This window comes from Mustela putorius, unplaced genomic scaffold (genome assembly GCF_011764305.1).
Source record: "Mustela putorius furo isolate JIRA1106 unplaced genomic scaffold, ASM1176430v1.1 tig00003859_pilon_pilon_pilon, whole genome shotgun sequence".
Classification (NCBI taxonomy): domain Eukaryota; kingdom Metazoa; phylum Chordata; class Mammalia; order Carnivora; family Mustelidae; genus Mustela; species Mustela putorius.
The window spans coordinates 26903760-26923341 of record NW_025422011.1 but is presented as its reverse complement, the minus strand read 5'-3'; the positions used below and the strand labels follow the sequence as shown (position 1 = coordinate 26923341).

The following is a 19582-nucleotide window of genomic DNA, read 5'->3' as shown; positions in this document are numbered from 1 at the left end:
CATCATATTCCAGTGATGGGTGGAGCTAGGAAGGAAGGGAGGAATGGAGAGGGGAGAGAAGAGGAAAAAAGTGGGGGGAGAGGGAGAGAGAGAAGAGAGAGACCATGGAGGAGGGAGGAAGGAGGGCAACATTTATTAAATGCCTAATACATGAATATATAAGAGATTTACTGGGAGGTTAAATATTGTATCATTTTATTCTCAAATTCTGACATTTTTACAGATAAGTAAACTAGGGCTCTGAGATATTCACTCAGCAAAGGTAAAGCCAGGATTGAGTGCTGGTTCCCTTCACACCACATCTGTCCAAACTGTGTTTTGTAGACTGTAAGGACTTAATTAAAATGGAATGGAATTGAAAAATAGTGAGTTCATGGGATAAAGAATGTACTTCCGGTCATAAGACCCAAACTAAGACAAAGAAAGCGAGGTAAAAATGGATGGATGTAAAAGATAGATGATCAAGTCTGTTAAGAAACAGTTCTTCAAAATTACTATTATTCTAAAACTGAACATTGTAGGAACATTCCTGAAGATGTTTCAAGATTTTATGCAGACCCATAGGAGAAAATCCATGTTTCTCCTGAAAAACTATTTTATTTATATACTAGAAAAGTTTACAGAATAGTAATTTATTTATATAGTAATAGTGGATCTTATAACACATCTCCTCTTGGCCTTGTTACCAGGAAGCTCATAGTCAAGTCTGCAGCCCATTTCTAGCAATTATGTAAACACGTATTAGAAGAACTTTGCTTCTCTAGTTTTTACCTTGCTTTATTGTATGTATCGCTACAAACCACCCCGAATTATTTTTGCATTAAGATACAAATATAAGTAATATCATTTTATTAACATTTTTGCCCCATAATTCAAACAGAATCAAATCAATAATCACTTCTAAATGTTCACAATGCTTGATCAGTAAAGACTGTTCTTAAAGTTGGGGTGAATGCAATTAAAACACATATTGTATACACATGTATTCCATGATCTGGAACAGCATGTATTTGAATTATCCACCCCCATCTCAAAAACCCTTTCTCGGGGTGCCTGGGTGGCTCAGTGGGTTAAGCCTCTGCTCTCAGCTTGGGTCATGATCTCAGGGTCCTGGGATGGAGCCCCACATCCGGCTCCCTGCTCAGCAGGGAGCCTGCTTCCCCCTCCCTCTCTGCCTGCATCTCTGACTGCTTGTGATCTCTCTTTCTGTCAAATAACTAATAAAATCTTAAAAAAAAAAAAAACAAAACCCTTTCCGAGGGTTCACCAGACCAAAACTCTTTTTGTAATAATACTAAGACATTATTTGCCTATTGTCTAATGAGTGTACAACGGAATTTCCCAGAAGCTACGTGGCACTGTGATACGGCAGCATGCTGAATACAGAAGCAGAAAGGAGAATCCAGCTGTCTTCCACTAAGCCAGACATTAAAGAGATTTGCAAAAACATAAGACAAAGCTATCCTTCTTACTACTTTGTTATTTTGAGAAATATACTTAATGCTCAAAAGTGCTATTTATATTAATATCTATGGGGTTTATTATTATTCTTAAGTAAATATATTGTCTAATTTTCAGTTTTACTATCTCACATGGTAAATATTGATAAATATGTCCCACATAAACAAAAACTCTTTAGGGCCTTTGATAACTTTTGAGAGTGTAGGGGGGCCTTGAGACCAAAACCAGTTGAAAACAGCTGATCTGGAAGGACTAAGAGTTTAGATTTAGAAGGGATCAGATCTAGGAGGATAAGGGTTAAAAAGTACCTGCTATAGTAGTAGGTTAGGTCTGTAAAATCCTCAGCACTAGTAAATTTGCTCTATACATGCCCAAACCAACAGCTCTTTATGTGAAGTTATTAACTGGACGTATCCAATTTTAACCCTTTCACTGGGAGACCCAGTAACTGAACATGGGCTTTTGAGTTAAAACACTTGTAAACAAAAACTCACAGTCCTTTTTTTTTTTTTACTCTTCCCTCCACCACTATCCTTAGGAAGTATCTTAAGCCTTATAAGCCTTGTTAAAAAAAAAAAAAAAATGAATTCTCACCATTCTTTCCATTTAATGTGCAGAAAAGTAAGGTGCCAAACAAGTTTGTTGTTGTTTTTTATGAATTAGGTCTTAAACTAGTAGCTAGGCAACCAATCAAGTAGCCGTGACAACAGAAATAAAAGAAGCTTAATGATTACCTTCAGCCAGGAGCCTCCATACAGCACTGCATAGCTGCCCAGTGTTATTGGTTCAAATATAAAATCTAATGTTAACAAAACTTCAAGTTTTCTCTGATATTTCAGGAGTTTTGATCTTCATATGCTATTTTACAGAAACACTCTCACACGTATAAATAGAACTATTCTTTTCAAGGCAATATGCATGAAGCGTGTATCTCTAAGTAGACCTATCTCGTGATTTTAACATCCCCTTCATTCAAATTGATGTTTGAAACTCAGATGCATGGCTTGCTTTAGTTTTTAGGTAAAACTGCCTTGTCAGTCTCACAGAGATGCAGGGAGCAAGTGAGACTCTGGACAGAGGGAGTGCTGGAGCAGAGAGATCTAAAGCTGGTCTTAGTTTCTTGATCTTCCAAACAGGAATAGTAATACCTACATCTCTGAGTGTGGAAAGGTTCAGCAGATATAATGTATGTCACATCGGTTTTGGAGCTTAGAAACACTATAATAATATACATTGTTGTGATGTGAAAAGTACTACCTGCTTTTTAAAAGCCAACTACCGCTCTGCTTTGCAAACGAAGGCATTACAATTCGAATTTGTAAAATCTGTAATGTGTCCAAAACCGTCATGGCACAAGTTGCTGTTATCTGGGGAATAGGTTAACACGGAAAAAGGCACTGCAATTGAACACACAAGTCAACTGCTCCCAAAAACTACAACCCTGATGAATCAGTCCTATGTACATACACCTTTGGAAACAACAAAACCTCACTAGTCCATGTGCTCTAGAAGGAGCTCATTTATTCCAAACACACTTTGCCAAATAATTTGCTCGCAATCCTCTTTCACTTATTGTTGTGTGGCTGTATTGATCTTCTGTCTGAACCTATCCTGTTGTGTAACAATGAACATGTGAATCAACTGTGTAAATAACAAAGAGCTGTGGCAATTGACAATGTGAAACAGAAGACATCCAGCATGTTTTCCATTTCCAATAAAAGGGGGCAGTATTACATCAGTATAATACTGACGTACTGTTCTGATATTTTTGCAAAGTATGGTTGAGGAGCAAGAATCTATACTTGCAAAAATTGAACAAGTGCCTTTTTGAGCAAATAAGAACAAGTTTACAGGGCGCCTCAGTGATTGAATGATTACGTTCCTATGAGCTTGGTTGAAAAAAAATATCATTTGGGCATGAGAGATGCATATAGTTAGCAAGAATCAGATTAAATATTTTCAAATATCATAGATTGAAATTTTGGTTTTTGGAAATATGTAAAAACATATATTCTGTTAGTAAAGACAAAAGCTCACTAGAACTCTAATATGATCCCACTTGAACATTATCATGTTCGTTATGGCTGGATTCTAGCAGGTAGCTGCTAGTGTTACTGGAAGTTACTGGATTCCAGTTACAGGAAGAATGAAAAAGAAAAATGCATATTTTAACTTTGTAAGAAGGTGCTGTTAGCTTCTCAGTAACCTTCAGCTCTATCTAAGACATTTTGGTCCCAGCGAACAGTAGGTTAACCCATTCACCATTGCAATATCAAAGAGTGAAAATTTAACAAAATTAGGAATCATCTGACAACCTGTCTGGGGTCTTAAAGTAAGGATGGAATATTAACTGAGCATTCCCTGTGTCAGATGAGTGCTCTGAATGTTTTCCTTCGAACCAGTCCTTCAAGGAAAGGGTAAGGATCTCCATTTTACAAGTATGCTTATTGAGACTCACAGAGGTTAAGTAATTTAATTAATTAACATAGTAGCAAAACAGTACAGGATGCTACTAGGATTAATCCTAGAAACTGAGTCCCAGGATTAAGCAACTCTAATACACATGGTCTCCCCAATTTACCATGTGGCCTCTCACTGTGTTGCTGTTCCATCTCTCACCTCTGCTTTTGCCTCTTGGTCTATATTAGCACCATTCAACCTTCACTTTCCTCACTGATAGCTTTCCAGGGGCAGAATCAATGGACATCGTGGCATGGAAGAATGACTTAGACCAGACAGGAGGTGACAAGTATGCAGGAGGCAGGGGACACAGCACTTTTATGCTTCACGGTTCTTGATTCTTTTTACTGTCTTACTCCATCAAAGGTTTGAGATTGCCAATGTCAGAAGTACTTCTATGTGGAATAGCCTTAAAGATCTCATAGAAAATTAATAAATGAGTCCAGCACAGTTCTATAAATAAGAACGTCATTGTCTAACAATTAGGACAGCTGAAATTTCATTCCTGTTCTGCCATGAACCTACCATGTGACCATGGCAAGTCATTTTCATTCTCTAGGTCCCAGTTTTTCCATCAAATTGAAGTGATTAGGCCAGATCAAATGTAATGTCCCCTCCAATTCTTCCTCGCCACACTTTTAATCCCATCAATGTACTTCAGAGACACTGTGATAGAAGTGTCCCTGGTAGCTTGCTTTGCCACTTGATAAGATCAAGCATTTTTCTTAAAAGATTCCCAGAAGGTGAGGGGAATGGCAATTCAGACCACAAGCATATAGATGTGTAATCTGCCTATTTATGAGCAACTCTGATCAGTAGGAAATCAATCTACTGGCTCATCAAGATTATTAAGATGAGCAAAATAACCAGATTCCCAAGTTACATAACAGCGATTCAGGAAAGCTCTAATCAATTACCGAGTCAGTACTCAAACATTAGGAAGGTCAGAGAAGTTACAGATCGCGCTTTAACACTGAAACGGCCCACTCTGCCTCACTTCTCTTCTGGCCAGATGCCCTTCGCTGAGCTCTAAGGATATTTAGAAGCAGGCTATTTAAAATTCTGCTGTGTATTGTCATGACTAAAATACTTTCTATCTTAGAGATGTCAAAACAACAAAATTTGGTAAGCAATTAGTCTATAATATGATCTAATTGCACTGGTACTTAGGGATAAAGATGGATGGTGTTCTTGGTGTGGAAAGCTAAAGCTGAGGGCAGTTAACTTAGACTTCTGCTGGCAGGACACTCACAGTCCACACACACAGGCTGTGTTGAAATGATGGAGCATAACAGCTCCTAAGGCGCCGTTACAGTCTATTGTCCCTACAATCTATATATTTAAAAGACCCTAAATATCCCATGACACAGCCGACCAGAACAACTCCATCGGTGCCGTTCTGGCCAATCAAGTCAACAATGTTTCATTTTAAAGTGCTAAAATCAGGATTTACCCACTAAAATGAAATATGCCATGGGTAAACTTGTATTCAGATGGACATATATGTGAGCCTATACATGACAAAGAGACAGCACCCCATGCCTGTGTAGGAAATGTTTGTCCACACTTATCATACATACAAAGCATGTTTTATACATACCTCATGTTACTAAATGTCACAGAAACACTCTATGGTGGACATTCTGATGCTTTGCCCAGATCCCCCCCCACTTAGGACTGAGAGACTGACTCCCTCAGCTGCAGGGAATGTTGTTGGTAGCTAACCCTCAGTTGTTGGCCCTCTTTGGAATTGCCTCAGCTAAAGAGAGTCGCCTCACCCAAAGTCATGTCCCCTGGCCAGGGTAGTCCTCATCCAATGATTGGTTAACACAAGTGTATGAAAGTTCATTCCCTCCACCCAATTTGGGACAATTCTGAATGACCATGGCAGCCTTGAAGCTTCCCATGGGGTTAACTGAGGCTTGACTGACACTGCACCATAGGCCAAGCCTGCTGGTGTCCTTTTCCTTCCACAGTGGCAGCTAGAAAGAACGCATCCCAGTAGACATGCTCGCTAATGTCTATTTCTCACACTCCTTCTCAAGGAACCCAAATCTGTGATACATTCCTTTGTAAAGACTGTCCAAATAAGAGAGTGACAAGGTATGCTTAATAAATTATAGCATTTCATGACAGAAACACTGTGAAAAATTCTCTAAAACTATATTATGGGTTACAAAGAACAAATTCGTAAATCTAATTTATGGATCTCTATATTTAAGAAAACAGATAATTCCAACGTGAACAATTCTGAAGACACTTAAATTGAATTTGTCACAATCCATTTCACCCATCTTATTGCACATTATATATTTACCCTCTTTGACCTCAGAAGAAAATCTGATCCTCACAAGTATCCCATGGTACCTCATAAAATAAAGATGGATATTTTGATTATGAGCAAGCCAAAGCTACTATAATGCTGTTCTTAATTTACTCTTCTTTCTGCATCTAACCTAACAAGCAAGGACAGATATCAGCTCTAGAAACTCAACAAAGCCTATAAACCCACAAAATACATGTTCAAAACAGTGGACTTACTGGGAAGCAGATCATGTTAAGGAGGTCTTGGGAACTCTCCTTGTACATAAAGGAATATAATGGATTCTTCTATTATGTTTGTCTCTTCCAATGCCTAAAATGCAACCCCAGTAAAGTCATCTACAGAGACAGCTTTCTTCAACCAGGAAACCAGAGTTTTCTGGTTCTGCAGAAACTACTTTCCCACTTATCCTTAGGGGCTCCATTATATTCAGTGTGACATATTTTAGGTCAAATTTGGATTTATTAATTTTTTTAATTGTAACCTAATCTCTCATCTCTTTCCCATGTCTTACAAAGCAAAACAAGGTTATTTCAGTACCTCAGATTTCTCCCTTCCAAGTGAATTAAGAAAAGTCAATGAATAACATTTAACATTAACTTCTAGTATTTGAAGTTAATAGTGTCTTAAGTTTGAACACTAACTCCAACTGATGATACAAATTCAACAATACAGAGTCATGGTGTCAGACAAACCGAGATTCATTGCTGGAAGCAATGTACACCCAGTGCCAATTTACTACTAGGTGTGGTGCACATGGATTAGGATGCTCTCTTCCAAGCCTGATTGGAATGACAGATGGCCTTCAGTGAATGGCAGAGTTGCTGCAACAATACTGAATTTATTTCTCCCTACTCCCTCAAACTAAATGGCAGAGGGACACATTATGTTTTAAAGATTCTCTATGTTAGCATTCTGAAAAAAAATTTCTAGATGCATTTTTCCAAGAAATATTTCATTCAGAGCATTAATCAAAAGCAAATGATTTTCATAACTTAATAACAGAATGATTATTTAAATGGATTATTATTATTTTTTTTTAGTGGAATGAAGTTTCTGAGATGTATTAATTCTAAATACATTTTATCTAGCCCAGTGATTTTTCAGCTAAGGGCCCTAGTCTCCTTCCTTCCCCAACAGAAGACATTTGGCAATGTCTGGAGACATTTTGGGTTGTCAGCAAAGGGAGGGGTGTTACTAGCATCTAATGAGTAGGGGCCAGATAGTAACCCCCACCATGAAAAGAATTATCAAGTCAAAGGAAAAAAAAAAGTCAATAACACTGAGATTGAGAAACCCTGGTCTAATCTAATTAACCTCAAGTTTCCATAGCTTTGGGTAGCAACTCAGTTGGAAGAGAGTTTAACTATGTGAGTTAGCCAAAATTCCAAAATCTGAAAAATCTGCTGTTTCTTTGTTTTGATCTTCCAATTATTGTGTGAGGACCTCTTAACTGTGACAAAATAGTATATTTGTTCTCTATATTCAAGGTCACCTGTGATTTAGTTAAAAGGGATAGGAAACAAGAGAATTCCCACATTGCCAGGAGCCATACTAGATGCTTTCACATCCATCTTACTTCATTGTAACTCACGTTATTATCCTCATATTATAGATGAAGAAACTGAGATTCAGGGAGGGTAATCAACTTACCAAATATCACACAGATGGTAAGTGACAACTCAGTGACTACTATTCCAAGTGAGAATATTTATTTCAAAACTCATTAATACTTTCTCATATATACAAAGAAAATGTCAGAATCACTAATGGTTGTTACTACTCAAAGAAAACTTTGGAATTATTAATAGTTAATGGGATAAAGGATAAGTAAATTTTTACCATATATTTTTCTGTATTAGGATTTCCAATAAACATATTACTTTCATTTGAAAACTAATAAATTAAAAAAATTTCAAATACATCATTGACGTACTTCTCAGATTAATTTTAGGATTAACCCTTGACAAAAGAGCAAAGTGAATGGTCCCAAGTTTATGTAACTGGTCTGTTGTTGTTAACCCCATTTCTCACTCAATATCTCTACGCCAAAACTTCTTTGCTCATTCAGATCCCCCAAAAGGATCTTATAACATAATTCACAGCAAGATTTAATATGTTATTTCATGGTGTTCTCACTGAGAATATAACATCAAAGACTAAAAGATTGACTCTGTGTTTATCTCTAATATCAGAATGGTAGAAGAGATTTGGGGGCAAGGATCTTCTACCCTTGTGGTCCTGAGACCTCACTCTATATGTAACTATCTATCTAGGCAGATCTTAAAGGGGTTCTGCCTTGTGAGGATGGGGCACTTCAGTTGATTAAGCAGATCCAGTGAATGGTGTGTGCATGATGAGGCCCAAGTATATAAAAGTATATGGCTAAACAGGCACCAAAAGACCCATATTTTCCCAAATAGTTTCTCTCCTACCTGATCTGAACCTCCCACGAAGAGGATCAATAAAGGCAAAGGGGGTCCAATAGTGACCAATTTTTACTGATGGTTTGATGCTAACCTTCATAAGTCAGTGCAATGAGGACACAATGAAATTCTTCACTAACCTTTGGGAAATCAACAATGGCTTCCTAGTCTATGTAAGGACTGATCACATTCATAGTTTGAGAATTCTATCATACGTCCGTCCCCTTAAACTCCTTCCCAGCCCAAGAACTCCAGTCATCTGCTAGAATGGCTAAAGAGTATAGGAGATCAATGAAGAATTAGAGGTTAATTTAACATGAGGAATGGTTCTGTATCCCACTGTAATTGGTTGAATTGTGTCCCCCAAAAAGATATCTTCAAGTCCTAACCCTTGGTCCCTGTGAATGTGAACTTAAATGGAAACAGGGTCTTTGTGGATGTGATCAAATTAAAATGAGGTCACACTGGATTAGAGTGGACCCTAAACTCAATGACTAGTGCCTTTCTAAGAAAAGGGAGATTGGGAGACACACACACACACACACAAACACACACACGTACACACTGAAGACAGCCGTGTGGACAGAAGCAGAAATTGGAGTGATGCAGCTATAAGGCAAGGAATGGCAAAACTTGCCAGAACCATCAGAAACCAGGATGAGGCAAGGAAGGAATCTTTCTTAGAATTTTCAGAAGGAGTAAGGCCCAGGCAACACATTGATCTTAAACTTGTCTCCAGAATAGGGAGAAAATAAATCGGTATTTTTTTTAAGCCATCTAGTTTGTGATCACTTGTTACAGCTTTAGGAAATGAATATATCCAAAATCTCAGACTGTCACATCACCCTGCATTTTGAAGAGGAAACAAAGAAAAATAAATGACACCCTGGTTATAGCTATATATTCAAATATTTAAGTAACAGTACACACGACCTTATACTTGTCTCATGATTTTTTCCACATTCTAGTTAAAGACTCCTTCTAGGAAATAGGAAAGTGTAAGTTTATTAGAAAGAATGGAGTCTAACACAGCACCCATGCGAGAGCTAGCAAGGATGGAAACAAAGAGGAGACTCTTGGTCCTAACTTAATAAGTTATTTTCAGCCTACACCAAATAAATGTATGAATGGAAATAACTTTTAAATTTATTCTAAAACCATTACCAAAGACACTGCCCATTGTGCTACTCATTTGTCCCTCTACAGTTCTCATTAAAAACAAACAAACAAAAAACAAAAACAAAACAAAACAAAAAACCTTTCAGAATATGGCACTGGGAAAATACAGTCATCTCTTTTTAAAAAATGGCACGTTTCACTTATTCATCAGATAATCAGAATTTCCCCCCCAGTGTGCTACAACAGCCTCTCAACTGGTCTGCCTGTTTCCATTCTTAACTTCCGGGAGTCTATTCAGAATAATCCTTTTATATGTAAATCACACCATGTTTCTGCCCTGGACAAAACCCATCTGGGGATTCCCATCACTCTTAGAATAAAATGCAAATCCTTTCCAGGGCCTACAGGGTCTAGCATGTCACCCCAGGCTATCACTTTGTCCAACCGCTCTTCCTCCTTGGGCTCATCTTGTCACACAGGTCTCCGTGTTGTTGGTACACCCTAAGGGCCTCTCCACGCATCACCCCTGCTACCCGCACGCTCTTCCTTCTGCTCTTCACCGGGCCTGCCCATGGCTTCACTGAGGTCTCCTTCAAGTGTCATTTCCGCACAGTGTCCTTTCCGCCCCGTCTAGATGAACACTCTCTAAATCCTTACTTAACTTGCTTCTATTTCTCTCAGGGCTTTTATTCACCTCCTGATATTACTGACATTGTATTATCAATTAATTGTTGATCTCCTGGTCACCTGTGCTCCCCCATCATAGCAGGGGCTCCGTGAGAGCAGGGATTTTTGTCTGGTTTGCTCACTGTTGTATCTCCTACGCCAAGAACAGTGTCTACTACAGAATAAGCACTTGATACGTAATTTGTTGAATCAAAAAATAAATGAGTGTATCCGTAAGTTGTTTTGTTTTCTTTTTTGCCCTGGCTAATAAGAAACTTAGTAATAAATTCAATGGTGAGTCATAGTAAAACAGTAGCCTTCATCATGAGTATATACTCTTCTTCCTCTTTCTATTCCCGTTCTAATCACCTCATAAATGAAACATTTTACATCTTTTGTAATGGGACAGAAAAACACCAATAGGCAGGCAGGGTGAATGCCAGGTTGGGTACCTGGTTGGGTGCGTGGGAGGCAACCCCACAGTAAATGGGAAAGGGTGTATGTGTTCATTGGCAGTAATGCTTGAAAGTGATAAAAAAAAAAAAAAAAACCAGCCCCCAAGCTAGAAGCCCAGCTCTTCGGCTGCCTGGAAAGAGCCAGATGAGAATAAGCCAATGGGTTTAATATTGCCAGTGAAGGAGGGAAGCAAGTTTTACCTTTTCATTCCTGCAGTTGTTCAGCCCCATATTATTCATGGAGGACAGTTTCCCATCAACACCATGCGGCTGTTGCTGCTGTTGCTCCCGCTGGATCTGCTCTCGCATCTTCCGAGCCTCCTGAATGGCTTTCATCACTGTGTCCTGATCTCCAAACAGGGCAGGGGAGTTGAGACTGGACAGGATATCTGCATACACAGGATGCTTTATTAGAAGCTAATGAGGTTAGACGCTAACAAAATACTGCCCCTACCCACTCCCCTGTAGAGTGCTGCATTCTCTGAGCAAGGAAGGGGTGTGTTTGCTCTTAAGAAAACCGTAGTACGGGTCGCCTGGGTGGCTCAGTTGGTTAGGCCACTGCCTTCGGCTCAGGTCGTGATCCCGGGGTCCTGGGATCGAGTTCCACATTGGGCTCCTTGCTCAGTGGGAAGCCTGCTTCCCTCTCTGCCTCTGCCTGCCACTCAGCCTGCTTGTGTGTACTCTCTCTCTCTCTGACAAATAAATAAATAAAATCTTAAAAAAGAAAAGAAAAGAAAACCGCAGTACTATACAGAGAGCACCGGGAAACCAAGACTTGCTGGCCTTTCAGCCCTTGGAGGATACCCCAGCACTCCAGTTAATCGGGGCCCTATCACCCTACCTTCTCACAGAGGAAGGTTCCTAGATTCCAGCTGCCAACATGTGTGTGTGTGTGTGTGTGTGTGTGTTCTGGTGAGATCTAACAATTAGTAGGGGAGTAGTAGGGAAGAAGGGGGTGAGGAGAGGAACAGAGATATCTATTGAGGAAGCCTGGTACACTGAGTATACTAATGCAGGAAAGCAGTTTTTGGCCTAGCAGGAAAATTCTGTGAGTCTACATGTGTACTTCAGCGACATCTTTATCTGTGTGTTCTTATGTCCACTGCAGGAGAGTGGGGGCGGGAAGGAACGCGCTGCACTCTCCATTCCCCAATCACTGGCTGGTTAATGAAGCATTCTACTCACCATGCTGCCTCAGTTATTTACCCAGAGAATGACAACCCATTCCCTACCCCGAGCCGAACACCTACTGCTCTCGGCTCCCTGTCTTCCTGAGGGGGAGGCTGTATGTGTGGGAATGGTTTTCACTTCAGTACAAAGCTTCAAATAAAGTGAGAACAAATATTTACTTTCGTTATATTCCATACAACTCAGACAGGAAAAAAAAAAATTAAACTGCCTAATTTTCTTCAGTATCTTGCATTTTATTGTGGGTTAAAATTAATACTTTACACAAGCTTTTTCAATTCTTAGACCAAATGAAGGCAACTGCTTGCTGACTGATCGATTTCAGCTGCTGTGGTCAAGTTTAATGCAATCCACTTGTTTGTATCCTCGTATGAACATTTCATCACACATGCATATGTGTCCACATGCATACACCTCAGGCAGGACAGAGGAAGCCAGACTAGAGTCAAATCCACACCATGCATGTGTGTGTGTGTGTGTATGTGTGTGTGTGGTACATGTGTATATGCGTGAGTCTAGAAAAAATTCCCAAGGCTATCTATAGTAAATTGTTTAATGGTCAAACAGTTGCTTCTTAGGATATAGAAAGCCCCTCGGCATTTGCTCTGGAGCTTTTCTGATAACAACCAAACATAACATTTCTATCCAATACCATCTGAATGAAATTGTGATTGCTTCAGCCCATTTCTAGCTTATGATCTAAGAAATCTGCTCTGCTGATGTATAAACTCTCTAAGAGCAGGGCCTGTGACATACTCATCTTTGTCCCTCACAATGCCCAGTAGAGCAAACAAATACCATCTAAACAAAATTCAGAAGTAGACAATGGGAAATCCATTAAAGCCATTTCAAGATCAAGCCTATTATTTGTCCCTAAATTGGCTTTTTTTTCTTTCCTCTCTCTAATCTCACAACTTCTGACAACCCAGCCACCATATTCACATACTGGAAATGACTCCCTTCTTTCTCCCACACGAATTTCACAGACCTGGAGTGAAAACCTCCCGGTCCCCTGCAGAGGCATCCAGACTCAAAATGAGAATAGGCCTCTTTATGGATCCTAATATCCCAAGTTTTAATGAGGAAGAGGTACATCTCCCCATCAGAAGATTTACTTAAACCCAACACAGTACAGCAAATACTCCAACTGCGACTTCACAAAAAATGAACACTGAGTTTATTTAACGCAGGTGAGAGGACCCAGATTCTAGTCTTGGCTTTACTCATTCCTAGCTCCATGGCATTGGGCAAGCCATTTTACCTGTAAGAATCCATTTACTTCATCATACAATGAGGGTAATAATGCACTATGTCATAAGATGAAAAATGAGATGAGATAATAGAGTCAAAAATGGCTTTTCAGCGGCAAATGGTTACACGTAACACATTATTTCGTTTATTATAATAAGCGTTTCAGGGTCCAGGACTCAATAAGGCAAGGAAGGTAATGCAGTGAAGAAACGTAGTTCTGAGCCCCCAATCCCTTATTATCTCTGTGTCTCATATGAAAATTAAGAGGCTCAGTAACAACATGTTAATACTTATTTGGCACTCAGCTGTGACAAATGCTTTCACTTTATTGTTTCATTCCACATGCATATGTAAATGTGTTGGTTTTGGTTCAGTCTAGTTTTTTTTAGATTGTATGCCTTTGAGGTGCCAGACACTGTGCTAGGCATTTTATATGCATTTTCCTCCCTGAATTCTCATAACAAACTACGAGCTAGGTAATAATATTCCCCTCTAAGAGATTAGGAAACTGAGTTCAAAAATATTAAGTAACTTTCCCAGGGTCCCATAACAAGTAAGTGTAGGCTCTGAGTCCAAGTCTGTCTGATGCCAAAACCCATGTTTTGCCTCTATACTTCTCACTGGGCTATGAGTGCCCCTGGAGATACTTGGCAATATATCAGAGAGTGTTAGAAGCCTGAAGATCATTCTGACATATCTTATCAGATATTAATTTTATTTCATATTATGTCATTGAAGTGTGTGTGTCATTTACATTTGTTGTAATGCAAAACTAATATGGGATAAAATGCAAAATTCACACACATTTTAAAAAGAAAATATAAACTTCAAAGAAACTTTGGACTTTTGGCAGGCAGTTTGGAGGCCAGGTCCCTCTAGGCCCTTGGAGGGTTCATGATCACTCTTGTCTGCCTAGAGTTACTTCAGTGGCAAGGCATTAACCAAGCACAGAAATCCCCAAGTCTCTGATTTGCTGCATCTAACGGAGGGCCTCTAAAGAACCCATCCCAGCAGGATTTATATTATAACCTTTTCCAAAAGTTCTAATCACCCAAGATACCAAGAGGGGTCACGTTTCTAGAAAGGATTTTACTTTTACTTTTTCTTTTTTTCCGCCTTGGACTAAGGACCACTTTGGAAACAGGCATCAGTCATCCCTGAACAGGTTTGCTTTCTTTCACCTAATTCAGAAATCTCTTCGTGTTGTTGACCTTTCCATTTACCTAAAGAGGATCCTCTTCCCAAGCTTCCTCCAATGGGGCTGGGGATGCTGCTTTTGTTAGGCAGATTAACGGGGCTGGTTTTGCTGGCTGGGAAGAGGCTCTGGGTGGGAGATGTTGGGGACTTCACAGGCTCCGCTGTCTTGGGTCGGGAAGAGAGATTTAGCGGCTGTGCTGCTGCTTCATCCTACAAGAGTTTAACATAAATAATTATTAAAAAAAAAAAAAGACAAATGAAGCACATTATCACTTAGTAAGCCACAGTTATTTTACACCTCAGAGACAATGCCACATTCTCCTACAATAATAACAAAAGAAGCTAATTATCTACCTCCTTGAAGATTCATCGGAAGGAAACCTCATTAATTTCCCTGTGTTATGCTTCTATTTACATTAACTGTGTAGTTGGATCATTCTTTTTGCCAAATTAAAATCTGAATTAGCTCACATTACAGCTTAATTTCCTAATGTGTTTTCAAGGATCTAAATTAACCTAGGGCATTTACAAAGAATTATTTAAAATTTCAGCAGCTCTGTAGTGCTTTTGTGTTATTCTCTCTGAAAAGTTCCTGCAACTATAAATAGGCTCTGCAGCTAATTTTTTAATATATATTTTAAATCAAACAATGGCAAGTACTTTAAAAATGGAAACACAGGCTTCTTCTGCTCTCCTGGGCCTCTGCCCAGGGAGCCACATGCCACAGCATGGTTTCTATGTGGCTTTCTGGGTGTGGACACCCCTCATGGTCTAAATTCTGGTCTCTATTCAGGTTTAAAATTAATTTTTGCAAAAAGCAAACACACATTATAATTATGTTTTACATACCATGCTATATGTAATTTATTTTTCATGTCTAAAGTGATGTCTCTTTATATTCTTTGCTACGTATATTTACAGAATGTCTATTTTAAGATGCCTGTCCTTCTATACTGGGCACAGTATTCAAGTATCTGACTTGTAACTCTAGTGTAACCAGGAGCTTGAAAGCTAAACTCCTTGCCTTTGTCTCGTTCATCCTGTAGTTAAAGACATATAACAACAAGTCCATTGTTTTAGAAACTTAGTTGTAATATAAACATAATCATTTAAATGTTCAGTTTTAAGATCTATATTATTATGTTCTACAGTAAAATTGTCAGCAAATGTTAACTTCTGTTTTGCTTCTGAGAAGGCACAGAGAATTTTATTAATGTCACTTTTTAAAACACAATAGAGCTTGGAAACAGAACATCTTCCCCTTTGGGAGGAGAGCCTGATCCTAGCTAATCTCTAAGTTCTCCCCTAGTACCGTGGTCATTTAAGGGAGGACAGAAAGAGATTCCAGAAAAGGCTACTCAGGAGGAAGATTAGAGAACATAGAAACAAGATGGACAGAGAAGCCAGTATGTACACCAAGCGCTGTGCTAGATATTTTCACATATTTTAGTTCATTTAACTGTAAGTCTATAAGTCTATGAGGTTGGGCAGTATTCACAAAGGAGGAAGGGTCAGAGTGACAAAATCATTGTTCAGAGTCATACATGGAAGGACAACATTTGACTCTAGTTTATTGGACTCCAAATCCCAGGTCCTTTTTCTATTAAACTATCAAAGAAAATAAGTCATTTGATAATGTAGTGAATTTTTTTTTTTTTTTTTTGTCTTGGTGGGAAACAGATAATCTGGCAAATCTATGTTGCAAGGTACATTTATCTTTCTATCTGGACATAGGATGCAGTCTTAGGAAACACGACTGCATCATTATGCATGTCAAAAATGTCTTATGTGCTTGATTACAGTTTACTTCTCTTTACTCTTCACTCAAAGGATATTTAGACTAATTAGTTCCTTTACTTCTATCTAAATAAGTGACTTATATGCTAGGTATCTAGTTTTCTCCATGTTTGTTTTATTTGGGGTTCACTGAGCTTCTTAGGTATCTGAGTTCAGTCGTTTCTTCAAAGTTGGAAAATTTTCATCCATTACTTCTTCAAATATATTTTTCTGTTCCTTCCTTTTCCTTCTGGGGTTCTGGGCACACACATTAGGCCAGTTGATGTCTCACAGCACTGACAGTCTTCTTTCTATATATTTCATTTGGGATAGTTTCATCATTCTGTCATCAAGTTCACTAATCTTTCCTTCTTTGATGTCTAATCCCCTCAGTACTAGTCCAGTACAATTTTCATCTCAAAAACTATAATTCTCGGGTGCCTGGATGGCTCAGCTCAGTTGGTTAAGCATCTGCTTAGGCTCAGGTCATAATCCCAGAGTCCTGGGATCGAGCCCTACATTGGGCTCCCTCCTCAGTGGAAAGCCTCCTTCTCCCTCTCCCTCTGCCAGTCCCCCTTCTAGTGCTCTCTGTCAAATAAATTAATTAAAAACAAAAACAAAGACAAAAACAAACAAATACCATATTTCTCATCTCCCAGACATTCCATGGATGTGTTCTACGTCCTACCTTATAATGCTCATGTTTTCTTCTATCTTAAACATATGGAGCTTATAACATCTATTTTTCTCATCTTTGAATATACCCTGATTATTTATTTTTATAATTCAATGATTGCCACTTCTGCCAACAATGCTGCTGGGCAGGGATGGGAAGCATCTACCAACTCCCAATCACATAAATTCTTTTTCACCATGGCAGGCCCAATATTGGTTCTCATAGCATGCCCTGGCCTGACAGAAATTTCATGGGTGTTTTCTAGGAGGAAGATTTGCTTATCTCTTCATTTGGCTATAGCTCGGTGACTCTGCAGTAGCTGTCTTAACTACTAACTCTATCATCTGTGCCATTTTGGGATCTGTTTCTATTGATTGATTTCTCTCCCTATTATTATTCATATTTTTTTGCTTTTATAAAAGCCTAGTAATTATTGAATGGATACTACACACTATGAATTTTACATTGCTAGATGTTGGAGTTCATGTTCGTGAATTCTTTCAAATATTTGTGGACTTTGTTCTGAGACAGAAAAGTTTGGCCCTTTCTAGGTTTGCTTTTAAGTTTGTGAGGTAGGTTCAGAGAAGCCACTAATCTAGGGATAATTTGGCCTTATTACTGAGGTATCACCCTTTGGGCAATACTACTTGATACCCCTTACTGTCAGAAGATCTTTCCAATCTGGTTAATGGGAGCACAAATCATTCTCAGTCATTTGTGAATCTTGCAGGCGCTTTGCCTGCTACCTCTGGTATTTTCCTCAGGCCTCAGAGAGTTTCCTCATATGCATATGCCGATCAATACTCAGCTAAATACAGGGGAATCTCCTACAGATTTTCAGTATTGTCTCAGTGTGCAGCTCTCTCCTCCTTGGTACTCTACCTCACAAATTCTGCCTACCTTGGTATCCCAAAACTCTGAACTCTATGTCTCTACTCAGAGAGCCTGCCATGTCCCATGTGGGTACCCGTCTTTGCACTATGACCTAGAAACTACCTCTAGACAGTAAGCTGGAATAACTGTAGTACTTGCCTCACTTGTTTATCTTCTCTCAGGAATCACTGTCCTCTAGTCGTATTGCAAATGTCTGAGAATCATTGTTTCATATATTTTGTCCTGTGTTTCAGTTGCTTAAGCTGGAGACTAAATCTGATCCCTGTTCCTCCATTACAGCTGAAAATGGAAATCCTCTAGGTATTTAATTAGGCTCTCTTTTGTTATACAAATGGATAGTTCAATTACAACCGCCATCACCAGCACCATCATCATCTTCATCAGATCATCATCATCAGAATCATCACTACACTTACATTTATGGAATACTCACTATATGCTAGAGGGTTCAAGGCCCATAATATTAACTCTCATTTTTCAGAGCAGAAAACTAAGGCTGAAAGAAGTAACTTGCCCAAAGTGACACAGATGGTAAAAGTGATAGAACTAAAATTTGAACCAAAAAAATTCTGATTTCTGATGTTGATAATTATAGTAGATAAAAATTCCGAGTGAAAGAAGGTATATAAGACCATCTATGTTTAATTTTGCTACCTTCCCCAAAATATGCCCTATGTCATGTGGTCATGTTATATACAGAGGGAAAGCAATGATTATAGACAGAATAATATTTTAGTGACCATAATCAATTCAATTACCAATTCATGAAATTATTCTCAGAATTTCTTCAGTAATAGTTAGAATCTATTTTTTTAAATTGAAAAAATTTGCTTCATGCTTTGATCTATATATTTTTACCCACACATACAATAAACAATATAGTAAGCATAAAGAATGTTTCCTTTGTTATTAACATAAAATATAGTCAAGTCAAATTATATAGAGAACTCCCTAAGAATATGCATGTGGTCAAGTGAGTAATAAAACTCAGTTGGCCCACAAAGCTGGAATGGTAAAAGCAGATCTAAACTTGAATTTAACCAGGGAACATTTTACTCATCCAGTAAAGGCTTGGTTTGGTGCAGTTCCATTTGGCCAACTCACTTACAAAATGACTTTTTCATGTTAAAATATCTAATACCCAATATCTGAAGTAAAAAATGTTTGATATGTTCATATTCTAACAACTATAATTAAACAAAGTGCTTTGGTTTGAGTTGTAGTGTTCTGACTCTTATTCACAAACAGAAATTCTTGGAACACAAAAGACCCAGCCTGTTTCCATAAGTAATGTTACCTTATTAAATGTAAGCTGCCTATTGTCATACCTCAATATTTCTAACAACAAAGCATAAATGTTCATCTACTTCTCTGGAGAATTTAAAGCATGGGTGGCATTAAATTAATTCCTATCTGCACATTATAGAAAATAAAATAATTTCAGTGGTTTTGTAGCATTTGATGCTGTTTTGTTGGCCTTAGATGTTTCCCTTGCGAAAATTTAATAATTGCAAAGTTTCTCCAAATGTAGTACTTTGGGTACATTATTGTAATGTATTATTGTAATACCTCTCTGCTTATCATATGCCTCTAGGTAGATAAGTCAATGATACAAAGCAATTGTTTCTCTGAACTACATTATAAAAACCAACCAGTACCACCTATAGGTACCAGCTGCAGCACAAAGTTG

General features: G+C 38.5%; 1 protein-coding gene across 18 annotated transcripts in view; it reads right to left on the bottom strand.

Annotated features, from left to right (window-relative positions):
• Positions 1 to 19582, bottom strand: part of SOX6 (SRY-box transcription factor 6) — a 609548-nt gene that overhangs the window by 68478 nt on the left and 521488 nt on the right. For all 18 annotated transcript variants that reach the window (XM_045066197.1, XM_045066194.1, XM_045066196.1 and 15 more), the window contains 2 exons: positions 14573 to 14756; positions 11112 to 11299 (listed from right to left, as the gene is read on the bottom strand). In XM_045066197.1, coding sequence (XP_044922132.1) covers positions 11112 to 11299; positions 14573 to 14756 — 372 coding nt within the window. The remainder of the gene's footprint in view (positions 1 to 11111; positions 11300 to 14572; positions 14757 to 19582) is intronic.